This window comes from Neovison vison, chromosome 9 (assembly GCF_020171115.1).
Source record: "Neovison vison isolate M4711 chromosome 9, ASM_NN_V1, whole genome shotgun sequence".
In the NCBI taxonomy this organism is placed as follows: Eukaryota; Metazoa; Chordata; class Mammalia; order Carnivora; family Mustelidae; genus Neogale; species Neogale vison.
In genome coordinates this window covers 61362916-61385857 of record NC_058099.1, presented here as the reverse complement: position 1 = coordinate 61385857, position 22942 = coordinate 61362916, and the positions used below count along the sequence as shown (strand labels likewise).

The 22942-nt window shown below is 37.6% G+C and overlaps 1 protein-coding gene across 6 annotated transcripts in view; it reads left to right on the top strand.

Moving 5' to 3' along the window:
- KDM4C (lysine demethylase 4C) overlaps positions 1 to 22942 on the top strand; it is a 476304-nt gene that overhangs the window by 268271 nt on the left and 185091 nt on the right. For 4 of the 6 annotated variants that reach the window (XM_044265695.1, XM_044265698.1, XM_044265696.1 and 1 more), the window contains exons 9-12: positions 11014 to 11207; positions 14061 to 14299; positions 16350 to 16663; positions 21676 to 21808. In XM_044265695.1, the coding sequence (XP_044121630.1) occupies positions 11014 to 11207; positions 14061 to 14299; positions 16350 to 16663; positions 21676 to 21808 (880 nt within the window). The remainder of the gene's footprint in view (positions 1 to 11013; positions 11208 to 14060; positions 14300 to 16349; positions 16664 to 21675; positions 21809 to 22942) is intronic. The other 2 variants (XM_044265697.1, XM_044265699.1) reach the window with 1 other exon arrangement.

Below are 22942 nucleotides of genomic sequence, written 5' to 3'. Positions count from 1 at the left end.
TCTTGTTTCATTTTTTCCCTCCCTAACCCCCATGACCACATGCCCTGCCTCTCAAATTCCTTATATCAGAGAGATCTTAATGATAATTGTATTTCTCTGATTTACTTATTTCACTTAGCATAATACCCTCTAGTATTCTTATTACAAAGGATAGTGTTCTTAGGTTAAAGACACACTAAGAATTCCTGTGTCAGTGGAAAATGACAATATATATTTCATTTGGTCATATATAAATCTTTGAAACAAGAATTGCCATCATTGGCTCCTTCCCACTTTTTGATTGTTCTAATTCAATAAATCTGATGTACTGGGTCTTTTTCATAATTGTTGGGAAATTAATAATTTCTAAGAAAGAGAGTAATTCTCTTTAAATTTTAAGCATTTACTTTCACTATTTTATGATACTGGGGATACTTTGTTGGGAAATTAATAATTTCTAGGAAAGAGAGTAAGCCTCTTTAAATTTTAAGCATTTACTTTCCTTTGCTGTGCAGAAGCTTTTGATCTTGATGAAGTCCCAAAAGTTCAGCTTCGCTTTTGTTTCCTTTGCCTTTGGAGACATCTTGAAAGAAGTTGCTGTGGCTGATATTGAAGAGGTTACTGCCTATCTTCTTCTCTAGGATTCTGGTGGATCCCTGTCTCACATTCAGGTCTTTTACCCATTTCCAGTTTATAGTTGTGCATGGTGTAAGAGAATGGTTGAGTTTCATTCTTCTACACATAGCTGCTCAATTTTCCCAGCACCATTTATTGAAGAGACTGTCTTTTTTCCACTGTATATTTTTTCCTGCTTTTTCAAAGATGATTTGACCATAGAGTTGAGGGTCCACATCTGGGCTCTCTACTCTGTTCCAGTGGTCTATGTGTCTGTTTTTATGCCAGTACCCTCCTGTCTTGGTGATCACAGCTTTGTAGTAAAACTTGAAATCAGGTAATGTGATACCCCCAGTTTTATCTTTCTTTTTCAACATTTCTTTAGCAATTCGGGGTCTCTTCTGATTCCATACAAATTTTAGATTATTTGCTCCAGCTCTTTGAAAAATCTGGTGGAATTTTGATCGAAATGGCATTAAAAGTATAGATTGCTCTTGGCAGTATAGACATTTCAACAATATTTATTCTTCCTGTAAAAGAGCGTGGAATGGTCTTCCATCTTTTTGTGTCTTCTTCAATTTCTTTCATGAGTGCTCTGTAGTTCCTCGAGTACAGATCCTTTAACTCTTTGGTTAGGTTTATTCCCAGGTATCTTATGGTTCTTGGTGCTATAGTAAATGGAATCGATTCTCTAATTTCCCTTTCTGTGTTTTCATTGTTAGTGTATAAGAAAGCCACTGATTTCTGTACATTGGCTTTGTATCCTGCCACATTACTGAATTGCTGTATGAGTTCTGGTAGTTTCTGGGTAGAGTCTTGGGTTTTCCATTTAAAGTATCATGTCATCTGCGAAGAGAGAGAGTTTGACTTCTTCATTGCCAGTTTGGATACCTTTTATTTCTCTTTGTTGTCTGATTGCTGTTGCTAGGACTTCTAATACTATGTTGAACAAGAGTGGTGAGAGTGGGCATTCTTGTTGTGTTCCTGATCTCAATGGGAAGGCTGTGAGCTTTTTTCCCATTGAGGATGATATTTGCTGTGGGTCTTTCATCGATAGATTTTATGAAGTTCAGGAATGTTCCCTCGGTCCCTATACTTTGAAGCATTTTAATCAGGAACAGATGCTGGATTTTGTCAAATGCTTATTCTGCATCAATTGAGAGGACCATGTGGTTCTTCTCTCTTCTTTTATTGATTTGTTCTATCACATTGATTGATTTGGGAATGTTGAACCATCCTTGTAACCCAGGGATGAATCCCACCTGGTCATGGTGGATAATCTTTTTAATGTGCTGTTGGATCCTGTTTGCTAGGATCCTGTTGAGAATCTTAGCATCCATATTCATCAGTGATATTGGTCTGAAATTCTCCTTTATGGTGGGGTCTTTGCCTGGTTTGGGGATCAGTGTAACGCTGGCTTTATAAAAAGAGTCTGGAAGTTTTCCTTCTGCTTCAATTTTTTGAAACAGCTTCAGGAGAATAGGTGTTATTTCTTCTTTGAAGGTTTGGTAGAATTCCCCAGGGAATCTGTCAGGTCCTGAGCTCTTGTTTTTTGGGAGGTTTTTGATCACTGTTTCAATATTGTTACTAAATATTGGTCTATTCAGGTTGTTAGTTTCTTCCTGGTTCAATTTTGGGAGTTTATAGTTTTCCAGGAATGCATCCATTTCATCTAGTTTGCTTAACTTATTGGCATATAACTGTTGATAATAGCTTCTGATGATTGTTTCTATTTCCTTGGTGTTAGTTGTGATCTCTCCCTTTTCATTGATAATTTTATTAATACGAGCTTTCTCTCTTTTCTTTTGGATTAGTGTGGCCAATAGTTTATTGATCTTATTGATTCTTTCAAAAAACCATTTTCTAGTTTCATTGATATGTTCTACTGTATCTCTAGTTTCTATCTCATTGATCTCTGCTCTGTTCTTGATTATTTCCCTATTTATGTGTGGAGTTGGTTTGATTTGTTGTTGATTCTCCAGCTCTTTAAGGTGTAGAGACAGCTGGTGTATTTGAGGGAGGCTTGGATGGCTAAGTATTTTCCCCTTTGGACCGCCTTTGCTGTATTCCATAGGTTTTGGACCAAACTGTCCTCATTCTCATTGGTTTCCGTGAATTGTTTCAGTTCTTCTTTGATCTCCTGGTTGATCCAAGCATTCTTTTTTTTTCTTTTTTTTTTTTTTTTTTGATCCAAGCATTCTTAAGCAAGGTGGTCTTTAGTTTCCAAGTGTTTGGGTTTCTTCCAAACTTTTCCTTGTGATTGAGCTCCAGTTTCTAAGCCTTGTGATCTGTGAATATGTAGGGAATAATCTCAGTCTTTTGGTATCATATGAGTACTGATTTGTGACCCAGTATGTGGTCTATTCTTGAGAAGGTTCCATGTGCACTTGAGAAGAATGAGTATTCTGTTTTTCTGTGTATATCTATGCGGTCCATATGGTCCAATGTGTCATTCAATGTGCTTGTTTCTTTATTGATTTTCTGCTTGGATGATCTGTGTATTACTGAGAGAGGCGTGTTAAGATCTCCTACTATTAATGTATTCATATGAATATGACTCTTTATCTTGATTAATAGATTTCTTATGTAATTGGCTGTTCCCATATTGGGGGCATAGATATTTACAATTGTTAGATCATCTTGTTGGATAGTCCCTTTAAAAATTATGTAGTGTCCTTCTGTGTCTCTGACTACAGTCTTTAGTTTAAAATCTATTTTATCTGATATGAGAATCGCTACTCCAGCTTTCTTTTGAGGCCCATTGGCATGAAAGATGCTTCTTCATCCCTTCATTTTCAGTCTGGGTGTATCCTTAGGTTCAGAATGGGTCTCTTGTAGACAACATATAGATGGGTCCTGTCGTTTTATCCAGTCTGCAACCCTGTGTCATTTTATGGGCACATTTAGGCCATTCACATTGAGAGTGATTATTGATAGATACGTTTTTATTGACATTGTGTTACCTTTGAAGTCTTTCTTTCTGTAGATTGTCTCCATATTTCTGTTCAATGATATTCTTAGGACTTTTCCTCTTTTATAGAACCCCCCCCCTTAATATTTCCTGCAGTGTCGGCTTGGTGGTCACATACTCTTTCAAGTCTTGCTGGTCTTGGAAACTCTTTATCTCTCCATCCATTTTGAATGTCAGTCTTGCTGGACAAAGTATTCTTGGCTGCATGTTCTTCGCATTTAGTGCCCTGAATATATCAAGCCCTTTCTGGCTTGCCAGTTTTCTGTGGACAGGTCTGACATTATTCTGATGGGCTTGCCTCTGTATGTAAGGAGCTTCTTTGTCCTAGCTGCTTTCAAGAAAGCCTGTCTACAATTATGATTCCGCATTCTTACTATCAGGTGTCTCGAGGACTTTTGAGATTCTATAATCTTAGGGGGAGACCGTTCTGCCTGTAGTACATGAACGCTGGTTCCATTCGCGAGATTGGAAAAATTTTCACGGAGAATTTGTCCCACTATATCTTCTAGACTTTTTTCTTTATCCTCCCCTTCAGGGATTCCAATAATTCTGACATTGGAACGTTTCATGTTGTCATTTATTTCCCTAATTTTGTTTTCGTGGCTTCTAAGCTATTTGTTCCAGGCTTCCTTCTGATCCTTTCTCTCTATCTGTTTGTCCTCCAGATCACTGATTCTATCTTCTGTCTCAGTTACCCTAGCTTTTAGAGAATTTAGATTAGATGGGTACTCATTGAGAACATTGTGAACATCATCCCTGGTGGCTTTCAGTTCTGCCCTAATCAATTCCATTTTGTCATCCATGGCTTTCTCCAACTTAGCTATTGCCTGGATAATTGTCAGCCTGAATTCCCTTTCCGACATATTGTTTATGTCGATAGCCATTAGCTCTGTTGCAGAATGCCCATCCTCTGAATTTTTCTTCTGTTGGAATTCCTCCTCCTAGTCATTTTGGTGAGAGATGGCTGAATGGGTGTAGCTGAATGTATTGATCATGGTGCAGTCAAGGTGCACCCTGGACGGCTTCTGAGCAATCAAGAGTCCCCATCCAAACGAAAGAAAAAAGAAAGTGAGAAAAGAAAAAGAGAGAGAGAGAGAGAAAGGGAAAAAAAGAAAGATAAAATAGAAGAGAAGGCCCAGCCCAAACGGGCCCAAGGTAAGATTTATGAAGTATACAAACAAAAACAGTCAAATAAAAAGACTGATAAAAGTAGATGACAAGAGGGAAAAATATATATATAAAAGCAAAACAAGAAAAGAACCTCGTCAAAAAGAACCCCAAGTATAAGATTTATATACTACCAGGACAAACACAAATACACAAACACTGGAGGAAGAAAAAGATCGGAGAGTGGTTATAAATTCTCAGTGTGGGCGAGGAAGGTTACTTTTATTCTTCCTGGATGTATCTTGTTATCTTTGTTAAAGGAGTCAACTTTCCTAAAATAAAGGGGGATTAAAAATTGGTTTCCCCTTTGGGGTCGCATTAATTGGGAAAAGGGGGTTACCTTGAAGTTTAACTCTATATGAATATTAAAAAATTGAAATAAAAAAAGAATAAACCAAACTAAACTAAAATTTAAAAAAATTAAAAAATAGGGACGCCTGGGTGGCGCAGTTGGTTAAATGACTGCCTCCGGCTCAGGGCGTGATCCTGGAGTCCCGGGATCGAGTCCCACATCAGGCTCCCAGCTCCATGGGGAGTCTGCTTCTCCCTCTGACCTTCTCCTCGCTCATGCTCTCTCTCACTGTCTCTCTCTCTCAAATAAATAAAAATAAAAATCTTAAAAAAAAAATTAAAAAATAGAAAAGCAAAAGAAAAACACCAGTATATGTATCAAAAAGTTCAGGTTAAAAGGTTATTATGGAATTTGATGTACTGGACATCTCACTGTGGTGGTAAATAGGTTAAATATTATCCATAAAAAAAAAATGAACCAGAATAGTGGGAACGAATTAAAAAAAAAAGTTGTATCTATGAAGTAGTGGTGCTTGTTCTCTTGTTCTCCCCACCCCACCACCATGGCTTTCTGGGGGAGGGGCCTGCCGTGTGGATTTTCAGACAGTGTTTCTGGAGTTAAGTCCTCCCACTCTCCTCAAGGGGGTGGTCTCTGGGGAGACAGGTTTTTCAGGCTTTTGTTCTCTGGAGGTTTTTTGGTTTGTTTTTTTTCCGCCTTGACAGCTTTTGATGGTTTTTGGAGGTTTAGAGGAAAGCAAACTGCACCCAGACCTCCCTCTCAGAGAGAAGCCTCATCTGTTCTCCTCTGGGTGCTCCAGAGCACATAAATTCCCCCTTGGCCACTGGCAGAGGAAGTTCCCAGTCGCAGTCCCTGGGGATGCAGGAACTCTTGCTTGTACCCAAAACCACGACAGCAGCAGCTGTCTGGGCAGCTCCAGACTGCCATAGAGGTTCCAATCAGTGATCACACACTGAGATTTTTCCGCTGGCCAGGGCTGGGAGTGCCTGGTCTTTCCAGGTCCGAAAGCACTGGGCTGGTGCCTGCACTCACCTCTCTCAGGGGAGGGTGTGGGGCGTGACTCAGACTCTGATAGCAGGGCGCAGAGCTATGTGGAGAGTGCAAAAAGGCTCTGATTCTGCAGGCTGGGGAGGCTCCCAGCCCCTCCTGCGAGCCACCACCCAGGCGCTCTCAGGCATGCTGGCAGCTCAGGGACCAAGACCTGGTTTCTTCGCTGCACTTTCTCTGACTCAGTGCCAGGGGTGTCTCTCCTTGATCCGGGGCCTTAAGCCCCTGTCCCTAACTGCCCTGATTCCCACAATTTCCCCCCACGATCCTGCTCTTTTTGAGTGCTTTCAACCAGTCTCCAAGTTAATGCTGGTTCCCAGTAGCAGGGTACTCTTTTATTGGGGTATTACTTTCCAATGGGTGGCTTTTGGTGGCCCCCTCCCCCTTTTGTTTATCTTCCAATATCAGTCCGATGTTCCCATTCCACTTTACCTGCCCACTGGTGTCTTCTGCCCCTGTAGAGATCCAGACGTGTATAATTCTGATCTCAGGCTGATTCATGGTTGATCAGAGTTCTTTGGTAGGTAATCAGCTCACTTTAGGTACAGGTTGAAACGGTGCCTCCTTCTAGTTCCCCACCATCTTGTCTCCCTTGGCTCAGTTCTCTTTACTGTAACTTTGCCCTTGGAGTCTTTCTTCCTTCATTTTATTCTGTCTCTTTATCCCTTTCCATCCAAGCTAGCAGCATTTTGCCAGCATAAAGATCTCAAAAAATGTGTTGGCTTTCTGTGCAATCATGGCCATGCAAGCCATCAGACAGGAAGGTCCTCCATATTTCTTTCCAGGATAACTACATCCTGAGTTCTGGCTTCTGCTGGTATGGTTGAGTTCATCCCTGATTCACATGTCAAATCTCCTTAGCAGATGTTTGTCCCTCCAAACCATTGGCCCAGTCTGCAGTGCACACTTAAATGGATAGGCTGAGATTTTCCTTTTTGCTTAGCATTTCCTTCATCAGTTTATTTCTTTCCTCCTACTTTATGATAAATAACAAAGAAAATAGCCTGCACTTTCCATACTTTCCTTGGACATATCTTCAACTACATATTCAAGCTCATCACTTTCTTCTGCCACCCAGCAGAAGAACCCAGTTCTGCTACTTTGTCACAAGGATCACCTTCCTTCCAGTGTTCAATACCGTGTTCCTCATTGTCATCCAAGATCTTAGCAAAAACACCTTTTTAACAAAACACTTTAGCAAAGTTTACATGTCTAGTGACATTCTGTTCATGATTATGTATGTATTGCTTATGATCACAGAAGGTTTCTTTATTCTTTTCTTATCCAGAACCACTTCCAAATTTTTAAAGTATTTGTTATAGCAGTAATGCACTTGACAATACCAAACATTTATTAGTTTTCTAAGGCTATATTCATTTCTGAGAACTGCTGTAACAAAGGACCACAAACTGGATGGTTTAAAATAACAGAAGTGTATTGTCTCATGGTAATGGATGCTGGAAATCCAAAATCAAGGTGCCAATAAGATTTTCCTCCCTTTGCAATCCTTCCCTGCCTTTTCCTGGTAGTGGAAGTTGGTCCTTGGTGGTCTTTGCCTTATAGACATATTTCTCCAATCTGTGCATCTGTCTTTATATGGCCTTCTCCCCTGTGTGTCTTTGTCTCTTCTTTTCTGATATGGATATCAATCCTTTTGGATTAAAGCCCACCTTACTCTGGTATGACCTTAAGTCATTACTTCTGCATTAACAAGTCACATTCTGATATACTTGGGGTGAGCACAGCACCATACCTTTTGAGGGGGTCACAATTCAACCTGTAATACCCTCGTAATAACCGTGACAGCCACCATCAAGTTGCTACTAGACTTGTCTTATTTTAAGGCATTCTTTACTTAGTTCCTTTAATTGTTAATAAACAGAATGAAAAGCAGAATCATTTCACACATTTTTTCATACCTTCAAAGCCTTCCTTATCAGATATTTGCACATGAAAGTATTTTTTTCATAATTAATTAGCCATCCTGTGTGTCATGAAGAAAATATGTTAAAAGTAATACCTCGGTTTGGGTGTTTTAGTATTAACTTCTTATTTTATTAATTATTTATTGTGGTTATGTAAAAATTCCAGTTTTGCAATTGAGACAACTAATTTAGTATTTTCTGTCTTAGAAAGTTGCTAATTTTTAAAGCATTTTCATCTTTAAAGTAGATTGATGGTTTTCAGTATCAATAATAGCATGATTTGACTTCCTGTGAGATAGGAACATATAATCGTGATTCTATATAGTAAGTCTTAGGGTAGTGAAATATGGAAGAATTCAATGCATACAGACTCCTGAAAATTCTCTTTAAATTTGGGCTTAGCATTTTTAACCCATATGTGTATGTTCTTAAAAGGAGCAGGAAGAATAGCCATTCTTTTTAGTATTTTGACTTGATATCACAAATAGTTTGCTCAAAAAGTATTATCTATTGCTTATTATTGCTCTTTATATTAGTATGTAGTCTGAAAGTTTCTTAATTTCCAAATGCGATTGTTAATGTCATTCTTTCCTACTAACAAATTTATGTAGTGCATTCTCTTAAAATGACCTCATTTAACTTCCTGAAGGGTTTAGATGAGTGTTACTATTTTTCAATACTAACAAGACTAGATTTCTTCAAAAAAAAAAAAGTAGATTTCTCTGTGCTGCTGAATTTTACTATTTTTGACTCTGATGTTGTTCCTTGCATTATTTTGGATATTTTTGTCTCTTTCTTTCTGAGTATTTTAACTTGGAGATAGAACTTAATTCTTTGTAGTGAGTCAAGCAGTCAAATGAGTGGTAGATCTTGCTGCATGTTCACAAAATCTGACTTCTGTAAGGGGGGAATGGGAAAGTAAGATAGGTATGACAAAATTCTCCCTTGCCAAAGAAACTAATTGTGTCACTATTGTTCACTCCCTTATTTTTCTTCATGAAGCAAATATTGGTAACACTTTAGGAAATAGGAAAGTTTCTGCTGATGAATCCAGTTTCTGTTTCTTCCTTTAGGGGAAAGATTGCATCTTAAACCAAAATATGCTAAAATTTCTCACATTTCCCTTTTCTGTATTTATAGGCCAAGATAATTATAGCAAGATGTTGTAGACCTTTTCTATACTTAACTAATAATAGAAAGCAGAGCTGTAGATAAACAGTACTGCATTCAGAAAAATAGTTGGTACAATTTACAGTGTTTAAGTTTTTTTTTTTTTTTTGGTAATAATAGAACAGTGATCAGGAAGGCATTGTGGTAGGAGCAGAAGTACTGAGTTAAGGAAGCATCTGCACATTTGGCTTCTGGTGATTATGCTCCTTGGGTTGAAAAGGAGTGGTAATGGGAGAGAAACTCGGAAATCTCACTGGTAGAGTCAAATGTTGGATCCCTTGAATGCTGGACTTAGGGGTCTAGATTTTATTCTAATAGCAGAGCAGCATAGATTACAGCTTATCGAACTCAGAAAGGAAGGGTTATAAGGTATTTGCGGAGGATTAAAGTGACAGCTGTAAAGATGAATTGGGGCTAGGAGTGACTGCAGATAAAGAAGTGAGTTTGCTTTGTTATGCTAGAGTTCAGTGTCTGAAAGTGAAGATGGAAGGATCCTGGTATAAGGACTTAATGCAGGAGACATTTTAAAGGAAGGACTTCTTATTGGTGACGACAGACAGGATTTTTAGGAGTAGACGAGAAGGGAGGGATTGGGAAATGTTGACTATGAATGTAGAAGAATGGAAGAATCATGATATCATAACAATGTTTGTTTGCAGTTGAAGAAGTTATTTTAGGCATGTTGAGTATAAGGTGTTTTCTGAACTTTTAAAACATTATACCTGTCAAGATTTGAACTCTAGGGATAGATAATACAGTTTGGAGATTATTAAGCTTTGAAATTAATTTGGATGGAGATGATAATCTTATCACCAACATATTGAGAGACTTATTGTTTCAAGGCTGTTGTTAAGTCAACCAGTCTGTTGTTAGGTGTGTTAGGGATTGTTTGCATGATAACTGCCCTGTTAATGGAATGTTGGCCTAGACACAATTTAACCTGTTGAAGTCTTTATAGGAAACTTGTTTTATAAGGTGGAACTGCTGACTATGTATTCATGATAATCAAAGTCCTAGTAGATTTAAAATAATCTTTTCTTTGAACTTTTCCCCTTAACACTATTTCTTCTTCTTAGTTATATATTTAAAGTGATGATGGTGGGGGTCTTATGGGTAGGACATAGAAGAGAAGCCAGTCATTTGCTCTAATTATTGATTAATCTGGGAGAGTATATTTATTAATAAACATACATGTGATTAAAATACATGTGATTAAAATTTATCTCAATCTATTGGTTGAATTTTTCTAAACAAACATACATTGGCTATTTTTATTCATTGTAATCCAGGTTTTCAGTTTTATGGGCCTTTCAGCATTTGGTCCATATTCATGATGAGAAGGTAATTCTTCTGCCCCAGGCAATCTTACAAAAGTGTGCTTTCCTGGTGCCTGCGTGGCTCAGTTGGTTAAGTGACTGCCTTCAGCTCAGGTCATGATCCTGGAGTCCTGGAATTGAGTCCCGCTTCGGGCTCCCAGCTCCATGGGGAATCTGCTTCTCCCTCTGACCTCCTCCTCACTCATGCTCTCTCTTGATGTCTCTCTCTCAAATAAACAATTATATATATATGCTTTCCTTTTAGTTGTTTTTGCAGTAAGTTCTCAATGAACCATACACTGCATTTTATAATTTGTAAATGTGAAAGTATAGGTTGTCACCTCTGTTCAGAAAAAAATTGAATTTATCACTTGCTACAATTTATATTGAAAATGTAAAACATTATCCTCAAGTTTGTAGTGAGTATTCATGTATGGTACATTCAAAGTATAACTTAGTTTGACCTTATGTAGCCAGTACAATGTTTAAAGCACACCAACCCTGTTGTTTCAGTGCACCTGCAGGAAAGACATGGTGAAAATCTCAATGGATATCTTTGTGAGGAAATTTCAGCCAGATAGATATCAGCTTTGGAAGCAAGGAAAGGATATATACACCATTGATCACACAAAGCCTACTCCAGAATCCACACCTGAAGTAAAAGCATGGCTGCAGAGGAGGAGGAAAGTAAGAAAAGCATCTAGGAGGTAATGATTTCTTCCCCCCATCCCACTTGTACCTACTCAATAAAAATGGGTCATTGAATGTGATGTTCTCAGAAACTATTCATTTGCTTTCTCCTGTTTATCATCATAAATTTACTTAATATCTTACTGAAAAAAACTGAGGCAAAGTATTTATAATTCTTATAATTATATAAATTATAATTTATAATTCTTAAGTATAATAAGTAAAATATAGGAAGGGATATATAATGTGCTTGAGAATATTCCTGACATGCTATACATGCCAAAAAGAACAGTCCTGGGACTTCCTAGACCCCTTACTAATGTACATTAAGGTTGAATTAGTGCTCTGTATTCATCTCCATATTTTTATCAACTTCAATAACTTGATGTCGAACCTTTTCATTTAGCTACTGATTTTCTGACTTTAGTTGTTTTCTTCATTTCTTCATTCTTCACTCAAGATACTTTACTCATCAGGATACCTATATTTTGCTACAATTTATACACTTGGTTTTATTCTTTTACAAGGTGTAAAGCAGAGCAGGTGGTATTTGTTTAACATGGTTGTCCATGTGAACTTTATTCTATATTCCATTTTTGTGGCCAGAGCCATTTCAGAAGTTTTTAGATCATCTGTGCGCATCTTCCTATTTTAAAACCCATTGATGGAGCATGTGTTATGTTGCTCTCAGGTCCTTCGGCAAAGTTTTTAGGCTCTTATATTTTCCAGGTTTATATTACACGTTTATTCTCCAATATTACTCATTGTTTTTCTTTCATATTATAAAACTAATATTTGGCACTGGAGAATATTTGTAAAATAAGGAAAAGAATAGTGAAGGAGTCCCAAATCACTTATAACATCACCATCCAGTGTTAAAATTTGGTGGATACCCTTTATATATGTGCTTATTATATAACCTAATATACTTTTCCAAAACTGGGCTATGCTCTGTTAACCCTTTGATGACCGGTTTTGTAAGTGTTCTTCATGTAATTAAATGATTTCGTACAACATAATACTCAATGCCTGCATGTATTTAATCCCCTGTGTTTGGGTCAATATCTTATTTCTAGTTTTCGTTTTTGGGGTTTTTTCGGCCATTAACTAAATAGCAATGTGATTTTAAATCTTTGGCCATACTTCTGATGCTTATTTTCTTACTCTGACATCTATATTCTGCTATTTTAAAATGGTAGTGAGTGGAGGAAACTTAAGAACATGGAGTCACACTTCTGCATTTTGTAAGAGAAATAAATACCTGAGGCATGGAATTAGTAACAGAACTAAAACTCAGGTGTTTTTATTTTACCCTATAGTTTACAGCAGTGATTTTCAAACTGTTAGTTTTCAAATAAATTCAGTAGACTAGTTACAACATTTTAAAATTAAGATGCAAAATAGAGTAAAAAGTATTGCAGTTCTTTTCTGTGGTAAGGGCGAGTATTAATTCCTGATGTGTGAACATGTGTGTATGAGTGTGTTGTATCACTATCTAAAATGTGTAACTTATAATGGGTTGGTTGTATTTAAAAAAGTTAGGGAAATACTGATTAGAGAGTCAATGCCAAAAAGGTGAGGAGGCATTAGACAATCTGAGTCCAGAAGAAATACCAATAGAACATCTTGAGAATTATTCTTTAATGGACAGAAAATACAATACTTTATTTAGGTGCATGATCTGGTCTCCTAGTTACTAAAAACAGTGACCCTTTAGTGTTGACAGAGAACATAGATCTATGACATTGAACAGATTTGAAATGCCTTTTAGTAGGTTAAAATAATCAATGGACTTTGCTCATTCAGTTAGATGGCCTCATGTTAAGGGGCTCGTTGATTATGCCCAGGCTTGTGACTTGATCATGGCATTTGCTGATCTCCCTTAAGTAATACCCTATCTAGGAAATGTAATGAAGTGAATCATTCATTGAAATCTCGAAGAGAAATCAGCCATCTTATTTTACATGTGCATCTTATTTATAATGTGAAGATTTCCCACCTGGCCAATGCAATAATGGTGATGATGATAGTATTACTGCCAATAGCAGCCAAAGCTAATTTACATAGGTTATCCTTGGTACCACCTTCACCTCAGAAACCTGCCTTCCCTGACTTCCTGTAGTGAACAGGTTTTGTGTGTGTGTGTGTGTGTGTGTGTGTGTGTGTGTGTGTGTTTGGACATGGAAATACACGTTGCTTAGATTTGAGTTGTAATTCTTAAATGAAAGTGTTGGAAATGTTGTGTGTTATACAAAAGGCATCTATGACAAAGCCATCAAGTGACCTCCTGAAAAATACTGAGAAAAAAATTAAAATAGTGTTTATTCTGAAAACAAGAAGTAGATATAAGATGTTAAATACAATTAGCCTGTCTCCTAGTTAGCCTGTCTCCTCTTCTAATTCCTTTAGCTAATAATGATTTGGCATTTAATTTTGATGATTTTCATGCATACTCAGAATTAAATGAAACTTAGAATGTAAGTAATATACACAGACTTTAACAACAGCTTATAGAAATCTCCTCTTTTCCTTTTCCTTTCTTTATTACCTAAAAAACATTTATGACTTTATTATCCCCATGTCATAATTTTTCACTTTTTTATTTTCAGACTTCTTTTAATACTGTTATAAAATTTTAGCAATATTCCCCAATAATATTTACTAATCAGTTACTTACAGTTGTTTTAATTTTAATTTTTAGTAAATTGTTATTAAAACTGTTGAGATTTCAATTTCAGATTTATTAATTGTGAAGATTATTTTTGCATAATAATTAGAAAGCTATCAGTTTTTTCACTACTTTCGGTAAGTGAAAATAACATTTATAATTGCAAATGTCCTGCTCTGACCACAGCTTCTCTTGTTAATAGTTTCCAGTGCACTGGTTCTCACTCTAAGAGGCTTAAGAATGAGGGAAATGAAGAAGTGTCACCTGCAGTTGATGGGGCAGAGGGCCTTACCCCTGACCCAGACCCAGAAGGTCTCAAGGTCAATGGAAAACCAGAAAAAACAGTGAAGATGGGGAACACAGAACTACCTTCAGAAGAAGAGGCTTCACCTAGCAGAAAGCAGCTAGATCAGAATTCATCAGATAATGTCAAACTCCCAGGTGAGAAACTGACTATGTTTCACATGTAAGCTGATGTCTTCGCTCTGTGTTCTATGACACGTATCTTACCTTTTCACATAGCTTTACAGTAAGGCATCTAAAGCTATGAAGTAACAGTAAGGAGGCCAAGTGAATGTTGTAAAAGTCAGGAGCATCAATTATGTGTGATGGAATTAGGGGACAGCCAGCAGTGCCTATTTGGTTTAATAAAAAAAAAATTCTAAAATGAAAACTTTTGGGGGAGGGGTACAACTCAATTTATAATATACAATACATTTTTGGAAAGCTTCTGTTAAATTCACATGGAACAGTAAAAACCAATTATAGATAATGCTTTGCAGATTCTTAGCTTTCAACTTAATTTTAAGAAGAAAATAAAGATAAAGGTTTTAAAAAAGAATAATAATAATCATTCAGTTTTGTGAAATGGTATGTATAGTTCCCTTGCTGTTTCTCTGTACTAAAGTCATAACCTGTAAGTCTCAACTAGTTTGCTTTCTTCCTTTTTATAGTATATGTCTCTGAAATTGCTGTAATGTTTTACCTCTTTAATATTTGTCAGAGTTTTTGTCCTTTTACTAATTGAGCTTATTGGTAATTTCTCATACTGCTCATCCAGTTTGTCTTTCAACTGTGGGACTCCCCCAAATCTGGCCATCTACCCCTGGTTCCTCCTTGTTCAAGGAGGAACTGTTGGCAGAAATTGCTTCTTTTCTGTTTTTTCAGGGTCTACCCTACTCACCCATGCTAGTCACTTCTCCATATGGCAGAGTGATCCTTTTAAAAGATGTAGGTGAGGTCTTGTCCCTACCTTCTTCCTACTCTTATTCCACTTAGAGTAAAAGAAAAAGTCCTTTTCATAGTCCTAATTTGATTCTCTCCTATGTCTTCACTTTCATTACTTTTTGCTCTTGAGATATCTGTGTTTAAATAGAGTTTAAATAATAGACTTTCTTTTAGTGACTTCATACTTTATTGGAGAGCTAGGCAAACATACAGTTACAATCCAGTGTGGTAAGTACCATAATAGAGATGTTCCAGGGTATTACTGATATACCAAGGAAAAAACTCCAAACAGTCCAGAGGCTGTCCTGGGCAAGGTTTCATGGACTAGGTGATATCTGAATTAATTTGTGATGAATGGATAGAAAATTGCAAGAGTGGGGAAGGTAGAGAAAGGAATAGCAAGCAATGCAAAGAACACAGTTAAACTGTACATAGCAGGGAGCTCGCTGTGGCCTCCATCTCAGGACTCCAGGATCACTGCCTGAGCTGAAGGCAGACGCTTAACTGACTCAGTCACCCCTGGATTTTTTTTAATAGTCCCTTACCATAGTTTTTAATTACATTGGATTTATTTAACTACTTGATAGATTACTGGGTGGTTGAGGCCAATGGCACCCAGTTTTATTAGTTCTATTGATACATGATTGCTTGTATTTTGACGTCCAGGGTTTGAGACCTTGCAGAACACTTAGGTACAAAACTTGGGTGCGTTCAGTATCAAAGCCAACATATGATGGTGAAATGATGCCTGTGAATGTTTGTAAGGGAGAGAGAAGAGTAAATAGAGATGGCAGTGGAAGAGATGAGCTCATGATAACCTTTCCCTTTATTTCCCATCAGCATGCAATACAGGTTTAGTGTATGACATACTTTTTATTTGGATCTAACACAGCCTTACAGTGTTTTTTCCATAGATCCTCTGAGCTGGAATGTTTTATTAGTAGCAGCTCTTAGCATCATGTACTGGAATATAATTCCTATTTTTAGAAAGATTTCAAATTGCTATTGCTTTGGGTAATTATTATTGCATTGGCTTTTGACATTGGTCAAAGTGTAACCTTTTTTTAAGCTCTAATTTTGTTGGTAAGTATATTCTTTTGCCAAACTAATAAATATGAAGGCTTCCTGATGCTATGGTGACTGTTCCCATTCATGTCTGTGAGAGTTTAGAGGAGAAGTTGAAAAACAGAAATTTAGTTGAGAATTATTGTTGAGTAGTAATGCAGGGTAAGATTTACTAACAGTCTTTTGTTTGACTCCTCAGGAAACAGTTGCTTAAGCACATCTGTAACAGAGGAAATAAAAACTAAGGATGACCAAGCCTATGGTGTAATTCTACTTTCAAATCCCAGTGAAGCTGATGATTCTATATCTAGTGGCAATCTGACATCCAAGGAATCAGACTCACCCAAGCTTCCATGGCCAAAGTCACCTGAGTCGTGTTCTTCAGTGGCAGAGAGTAACAGTGTGTTGACAGAGGGAGAAGAGAGTGATGTGGAGAGCCACAGGAATGGCCTCGAACCTGGGGAAGTACTAGCTGTCTCCAGTGGAGAGAGAAATGGCCTCAAAGTCCCTGGTGTATGTAGCAATGTCTGTTTTTACTGTATTTATTGTGTAGTGAGAGTACTTTCTGGAGAAAACATGCTGTGCATTGAAATCTTGCTTTAGGGTAGAAATAACATTTCCCATTAACAGGTCTTAATCATATTTCCTTTGATGACTGGGAGGTAAGCCTTTTGTGAACTCTGGTTCACATGGTGATAATTCAGAGAGCATGAAATTTTTGGCTACATGCTATAGTTTAATTTTCTTTAACTTTTTCTAAAATTGAACTTTGAGATAATTATGGGTTCATTGCAGTTGTAAGAAATAATACAGAAAGATTTTGTGTCCCCATTTTCCCGCAATAGTATTTTCTTGGAAAACTATAGTAGGATTTCATAATGATACCGACATCTATTACAGAATGGTTCTGTTACCTGTAATATTAACCATACTGGAAAAGGTTCACCTGCGGAACTCTGACCTCCTCCTGCCATCAGTTAAACCTCTGGGTCCCAGGCTTCCCACAACCTCTATTTTAACTCAGCTGGTCATGGCTTTCCCTTGTCTCCTCTTGGGCTCTGATTCTAGGACCAGGTTGACCTTTCTGGCCCCACCCACTGCCAGAAACAGGCCTTTTGCCTTTCAGAAAACTCAAGACTTCTCTTGATCGCCAGGTACCCCATTCTAACTCTTCGCATTTATAGAGAAACTATAAATATGTCTCATATGTTCTTATGCATTTATAGTATATGCTTTCAGTATAAACTGTTGCTTTAATCCTAAGATTATGAATGGACCAGACAAGCTCCAGTTGTGTGTAGTGGTTGTCAGAATTCATTACCCTGTGTTGACCTATACAACTTGATGAAGTACCTCAAGGGCACAAATAAGGAGAGTATCAATTGTTGGAGGTGATAAATTGAGCTAGCCACTGAACAGACCCACTTCTTACTGCTCTTGCTCATTTTGTGTCACTGCAGGCATTTTCACATCTTTGAGTAACAAGGGAGATTAGATAAGGAAATCTGCTTGGAATAATCAGTTCATAGTAGTTTTAAAACATAAAATAAAATATAATTTGCTAATTTGATTCAATAACTTTTACCATCTTATGCATGATTGTATATCCTAGTGAACTATTAAATGTTTATGAAAAACACAAGAGAAATAGAAAAATATGGTCTAATTTATTTGAAATGGTTGCTAAGGGAAATTTGAAAATAGTATTCACTTAATAATAAGCAAAATTTAAAACTTAACTTCACATAGGGATTAAATGCAGCTGAGTAGATACTGTGATTCTTTGTGGAATGGTGAATGAGTCAAATGCCTGTTCATATTAAGTTTACTCATATTCTTTAGAGTGGAACTGAAAGGAACTTTTCTATATCCTTGTTTTCAATGGAGGTGATTCTACCCTCTGTGCCTTTAACCGTTATCCTTATCATTTTACTGAACAAAGACTGCCTGCATTTGAAAGCAAACACCGCTGTTAAGGCCTGAGTGACTTGATTTGCTCTTTCTCAGAATCAACTGTGTGATATTCTTTTCTCGCAGCATGGTGTCAGGCAGCCATTCTAAGCAGTACAGACCCATTTTGTAGTTATATGGTTTTGACCAGTGTTTCTTAGTACTAAGCGTAATGCTGTGTATATGCTTGCAGCAGTCAGCTTTAGTCAGTCTTTCCAAGAAATATGTTACTTTTGAACAGTATCTGTCTATCTGTCTATAACTGGGTTCCATACTCTTCCTGGAATACACTGAGTATGTTCACACCTTACATGCTGTTCCTGCTGCTCTAGATGGTCCTCTGAGTCCACAGAGTTCCCTCAGGGCACTCAAGATTCCACTAAAATGTCTCCTTGTCAGAAAGGCCTTCTCTGATGACCCCATGTAAAATAGCTCCCTCCCATCTCTTTCTGTTCCTTTGTTCTGTCCTTTTTTTCTTTCTTGAGTATTTCCTTTTTTCCTCCCAAACAACCTGATTTATTTATTTATTTGAGAAACAGAGAGTACACATGCATGAGTGGGAGGGGCAGAGGGAGAGGGAAAGAGAATTTCAAGCAGACTCCATGCTGAGCACAGAGCCCAGTGCAGGGCTCAGTCTCACAACCCTGAGATCATGACTTGAGCTGAAACCCAGAGTTGGAGGCTTAATTGACTGCGTCATTTAGGTGCCCCTATTGCATATTTCTTAATAGTACCTAGTGAACATAACTAGTGAACATTTAGTTGTTTATTGTCTGTGCCTTCCTCCTCTATAATGCACATTCCTTGAAAGCTGAGACCTGGTGTAGTTTTTCCTGCTGTAGCTCAGTTCTTACAACAATGTGGCACAAAGTGAAGACTTGATAAGTATTTCATATTAATTTTTAGCTAGTATAAACCACAAATATATTCCATGCTATATTATTTTTTTGGAGGGGTAGTGGGAGAGGGAGAGAGAGAATCTTAAGCAAGTTCCATGCCCAGTACAGAGCCTGATATGGGGCTGGAACCCATGACCCTGAGATCATGACCTGAGCTGCAGTCAAGAACAAGACACTTAACTGACTGAGTCACCCAGGTGTGCCTTGTATTATTTTGACATCCTTTCCTTACTCCCAGCTTTGATTAAAATGTTGTCACATATTTTCTCATAATCCTGTTTTGGTGTCAGAAGCCAGTGGAATTTCTCTACTTCCAGCCACTGCTTCTTCTGTTTACAGGTATATTTCTGAAACTCTTTTCTTTCCTAGTCAATTGTTGTTGCAAACCCATTAGTTTCAAACACTTTCTCTGAATACCTACCCCCTTAAAGTCCGGGTTTTTTTGTTTGTTTGTTTGTTTGTTTTTTGAGTGCCTGGGCAAGTAAACTTGTAAGTAGATTCTATCCGACGATGTCAGGGTGTGGATGGCCTTCTCATATACCTTTGAAAGGAAAATAGCATTTGGAGAGAACAAGACAAAAAATTCTTTATATCTATTTTTGTGTGTGGTGTAAGGAAATGGTCCAATTTCATTTTTCTGCACGTGGCTGTCCAATTTTCCCAACACCATTTATTGAAGAGGCTGTCTTTTTTCCATTGGACATTCTTTCCTGCTTGTCGAAGATTAGTTGACCATAGAGTTGAGGGTCTATTTCTGGGCTCTCTATTCTGTTCCATTGGTCTATGGATTAAGGACCTCAATGTGAGAAAGGAATCCATCAAAATCCTTGAGGAGAAACAGGCAGCAACCTCTTCGACCTCAGCCGCAGCAACATCTTCCTAGGAACATCGCCAAAGGCAAGGGAAGCAAGGGCAAAAATGAACTTTTGGGATTTCATCAAAATCAAAAGCTTTTGCACAGCAAAGGAAACAGTTAACAAAACCAAAAGACAACTGACAGAATGGGAGAAGATATTTGCAAACGACATATCAGATAAAGGACTAGTGTCCAAAATCTATAAAGAACTTAACAAACTCAACACCCAAAGAACAAATAATCCAATCAAGAAATGGGCAGAGGACATGAACAGACGTTTCTGCAAAGAAGACATCCAGATGGCCAACAGACACATGAAAAAGTGCTCCATATCACTCGGCATCAGGGAAATACAAATCAAAACCACAATGAGATATCACCTCACACCAGTCAGAATGGCTAAAATCAACAAGTCAGGAAATGACAGATGCTGGCGAGGATGCGGAGAAAGGGGAACCCTCCTACACTGTTGGTGGGAATGCAAGCTGGTGCAACCACTCTGGAAAAGAGCATGGAGGTTCCTCAAAATGTTGAAAATAGAACTGCCCTATGACCCAGCAATTGCACTACTGGGAATTTACCCTAAAGATACAAACGTAGTGATCCAAAGGGGCACGTGCACCCGAATGTTTATAGCAGCAATGTCCACAATAGCCAAACTATGGAAAGAACCTAGATGTCCATCAACAGATGAATGGATCCATAAGATGTGGTATATATACACAATGGAATACTATGCAGCCATCAAAAGAAACGAAATCTTGCCATTTGCGACAACATGGATGGAACTAGAGCGTATCATGCTTAGCGAAATAAGTCAAGCGGAGAAAGACAACTATCATATGATCTCCCTGATATGAGGGAGTGGTGATGCAACATGGGGGCTTAAGTGGGTAGGAGAAGAATCCATGAAACAAGATGGGATAGGGAGGGAGACAAACCATAAGTGACTCTTAATCTCACGAAACAAACTGTGGGTTGCTGGGGGGAGGGGGGTTGGGAGAAGGGGGAAAGGTTATGGACATTGGGGAGGGTATGTGCTTTTGGGTAAATTGGAAGGGGAGATGAACCATGAGAGACTATGGACTCTGAAAAACAGTCTGTGGGGTTTGAAGTGGTGGGGGTGTGGGAGGTTGGGGTACCAGGTGGTGGGTATTATAGAGGGCACAGCTTGCATGGAGCACTGGGTGTGGTGAAAAAATAATGAATACTGTTTTTCTGAAAATAAATAAATTGGAAAAAAAATTCTTTATAAAATTTAAGTGCTTTCGAGCTGACAGTAATGTACTATATTAAAAAAAAATCTTTAAATTTCTTAGTTGATCCTCAGAGAAGTGGGGATTCATTTCTGAATGGGAGAAAGTATTACAGGCTCACTTTGGCTCACTGATTAAACATAGAAAGCAAAATGACCTGCCAGATTTTCACATGTGGCCAGCATAGAGGTGACCAAGTGCCACAGTTCTATATAGTTATGAATATGTAGTCCTAAATTTAGATGAGTTTGGTAGAAATTTTGAAAACTTGCTAACTGCTATGTTAGTTGCAAGTTTGATAAGCCTACCCTGCACCACAGATAGTGTTTTAATATGCAGTGGAAGGCTAGTTAGTTGCTCTCTTGGTAAAATAACTAATAGAATGGATTCCTATTTTTTTTGACTTATAGGTTTAAGATTTTTTTTTAAGGATTAATTCCCAAGGAGGTAAATAAGTATAAGAATTCTTTATAATTAAATTATCATAAATCATTGTGAACCATGGTTTTTTATTCAAAGCAAGTCTTTAACTGTGTTTCTTCTCCATTTTTGTTCTGTGACCAGAGAATAGAGGGAGAAACCAAAACTGCTAAAAGTTGGCGCCATCCACTGAGTAAGCCTCCAGCAAGATCCCCACTGACTCTGGTGAAGCAGCAGGCAACAAGTGATGAAGGTGAGCTTGTGACAAGTGATGAAGGTGAGCTTGGGATTTGGCAGTGTTTATTCTCTGTATACTGAATGATAGTCAACATTCATTCTGTCTGTTTTTTATAACAAACTTATCTAAAAATTGCTTGATAGGAAATTTGACCGAGTTGCAAAGACATGCATACCATAAGGAGGTTATAAGAAATAGTTAACAGGCAAAAGGAATTTGGATTTTAAGGGTAAATCCTTGCATCATATAAGCTAGCTATATTTCTAGTCAAAGTTTTCCCATTTCATATGATGGGATAAAATTGGTCTTTTCTGACATTCACCTTAAGATACTCTAGAGGAAGTTGAGAATCACTTCTCTAAAGGTGTCAAATCATGAAGTTAACATGCTATAGATTTCTTAGCATTGTCTTTATTTTTAACTTGAGTCCTTTAAAATTATTCAGTAATTCAGTAAGAATTCAGTAAGTAATTCAGTAAGTAAGTAATTAAGTAAGAAACTATGTGCAGTACCTCCATTTCCTGTTATGCCTGGTATGTGGTAAAACAACTTTTCTCCTTAACTGGATTTTATTGACTTTGCTTGATGTGAAGTAGTTTCATTTACAATCAGTTACTATTCCGGGGTGTAATATTTATATTTTGTTTTACCTGGCTACCCTTTTTACCTCTCTTTCTCTCTTTTTCCAAAAATGCATTTTTGTTGCCTTCGATTAAAAATCAGACCACTGACTAGCTGTTTCTTCCTTGTAAGCTGTCTCATAGCATTGGCGGAGGGAAGCTTATTTTTTCCTTCTCTAAAAAGACCAATTTAAGCAGGTTTTCTATAAAAAGCCATTCTTCAAAGTATTGTCCTTTACTTGTGCAAACTGTTAAGGTCCTGTGCCTGTGAAGATGCTGTCAATGGAGTAATGTGAACCTTGGGATTAGGCCTCTTGTTTGGTTTGAATACAGTCATCCAAGTAGACATCTGTAATAGATTGTTTTCTTCTTTACTCACTGTCTTCTTTTATATCCCATGGTTAGTTAGGAAAAAAGATCATTAGTGGAGGGATGGGATAATGACTATAGGAATTTCCAGAACACCAGCCAAAGGTGGAATTCTGTCTCTAGTAATACAAGTAGTGAAACATATTCATGTATTCATGTTTATTTCCATATGTCATCATGTTCA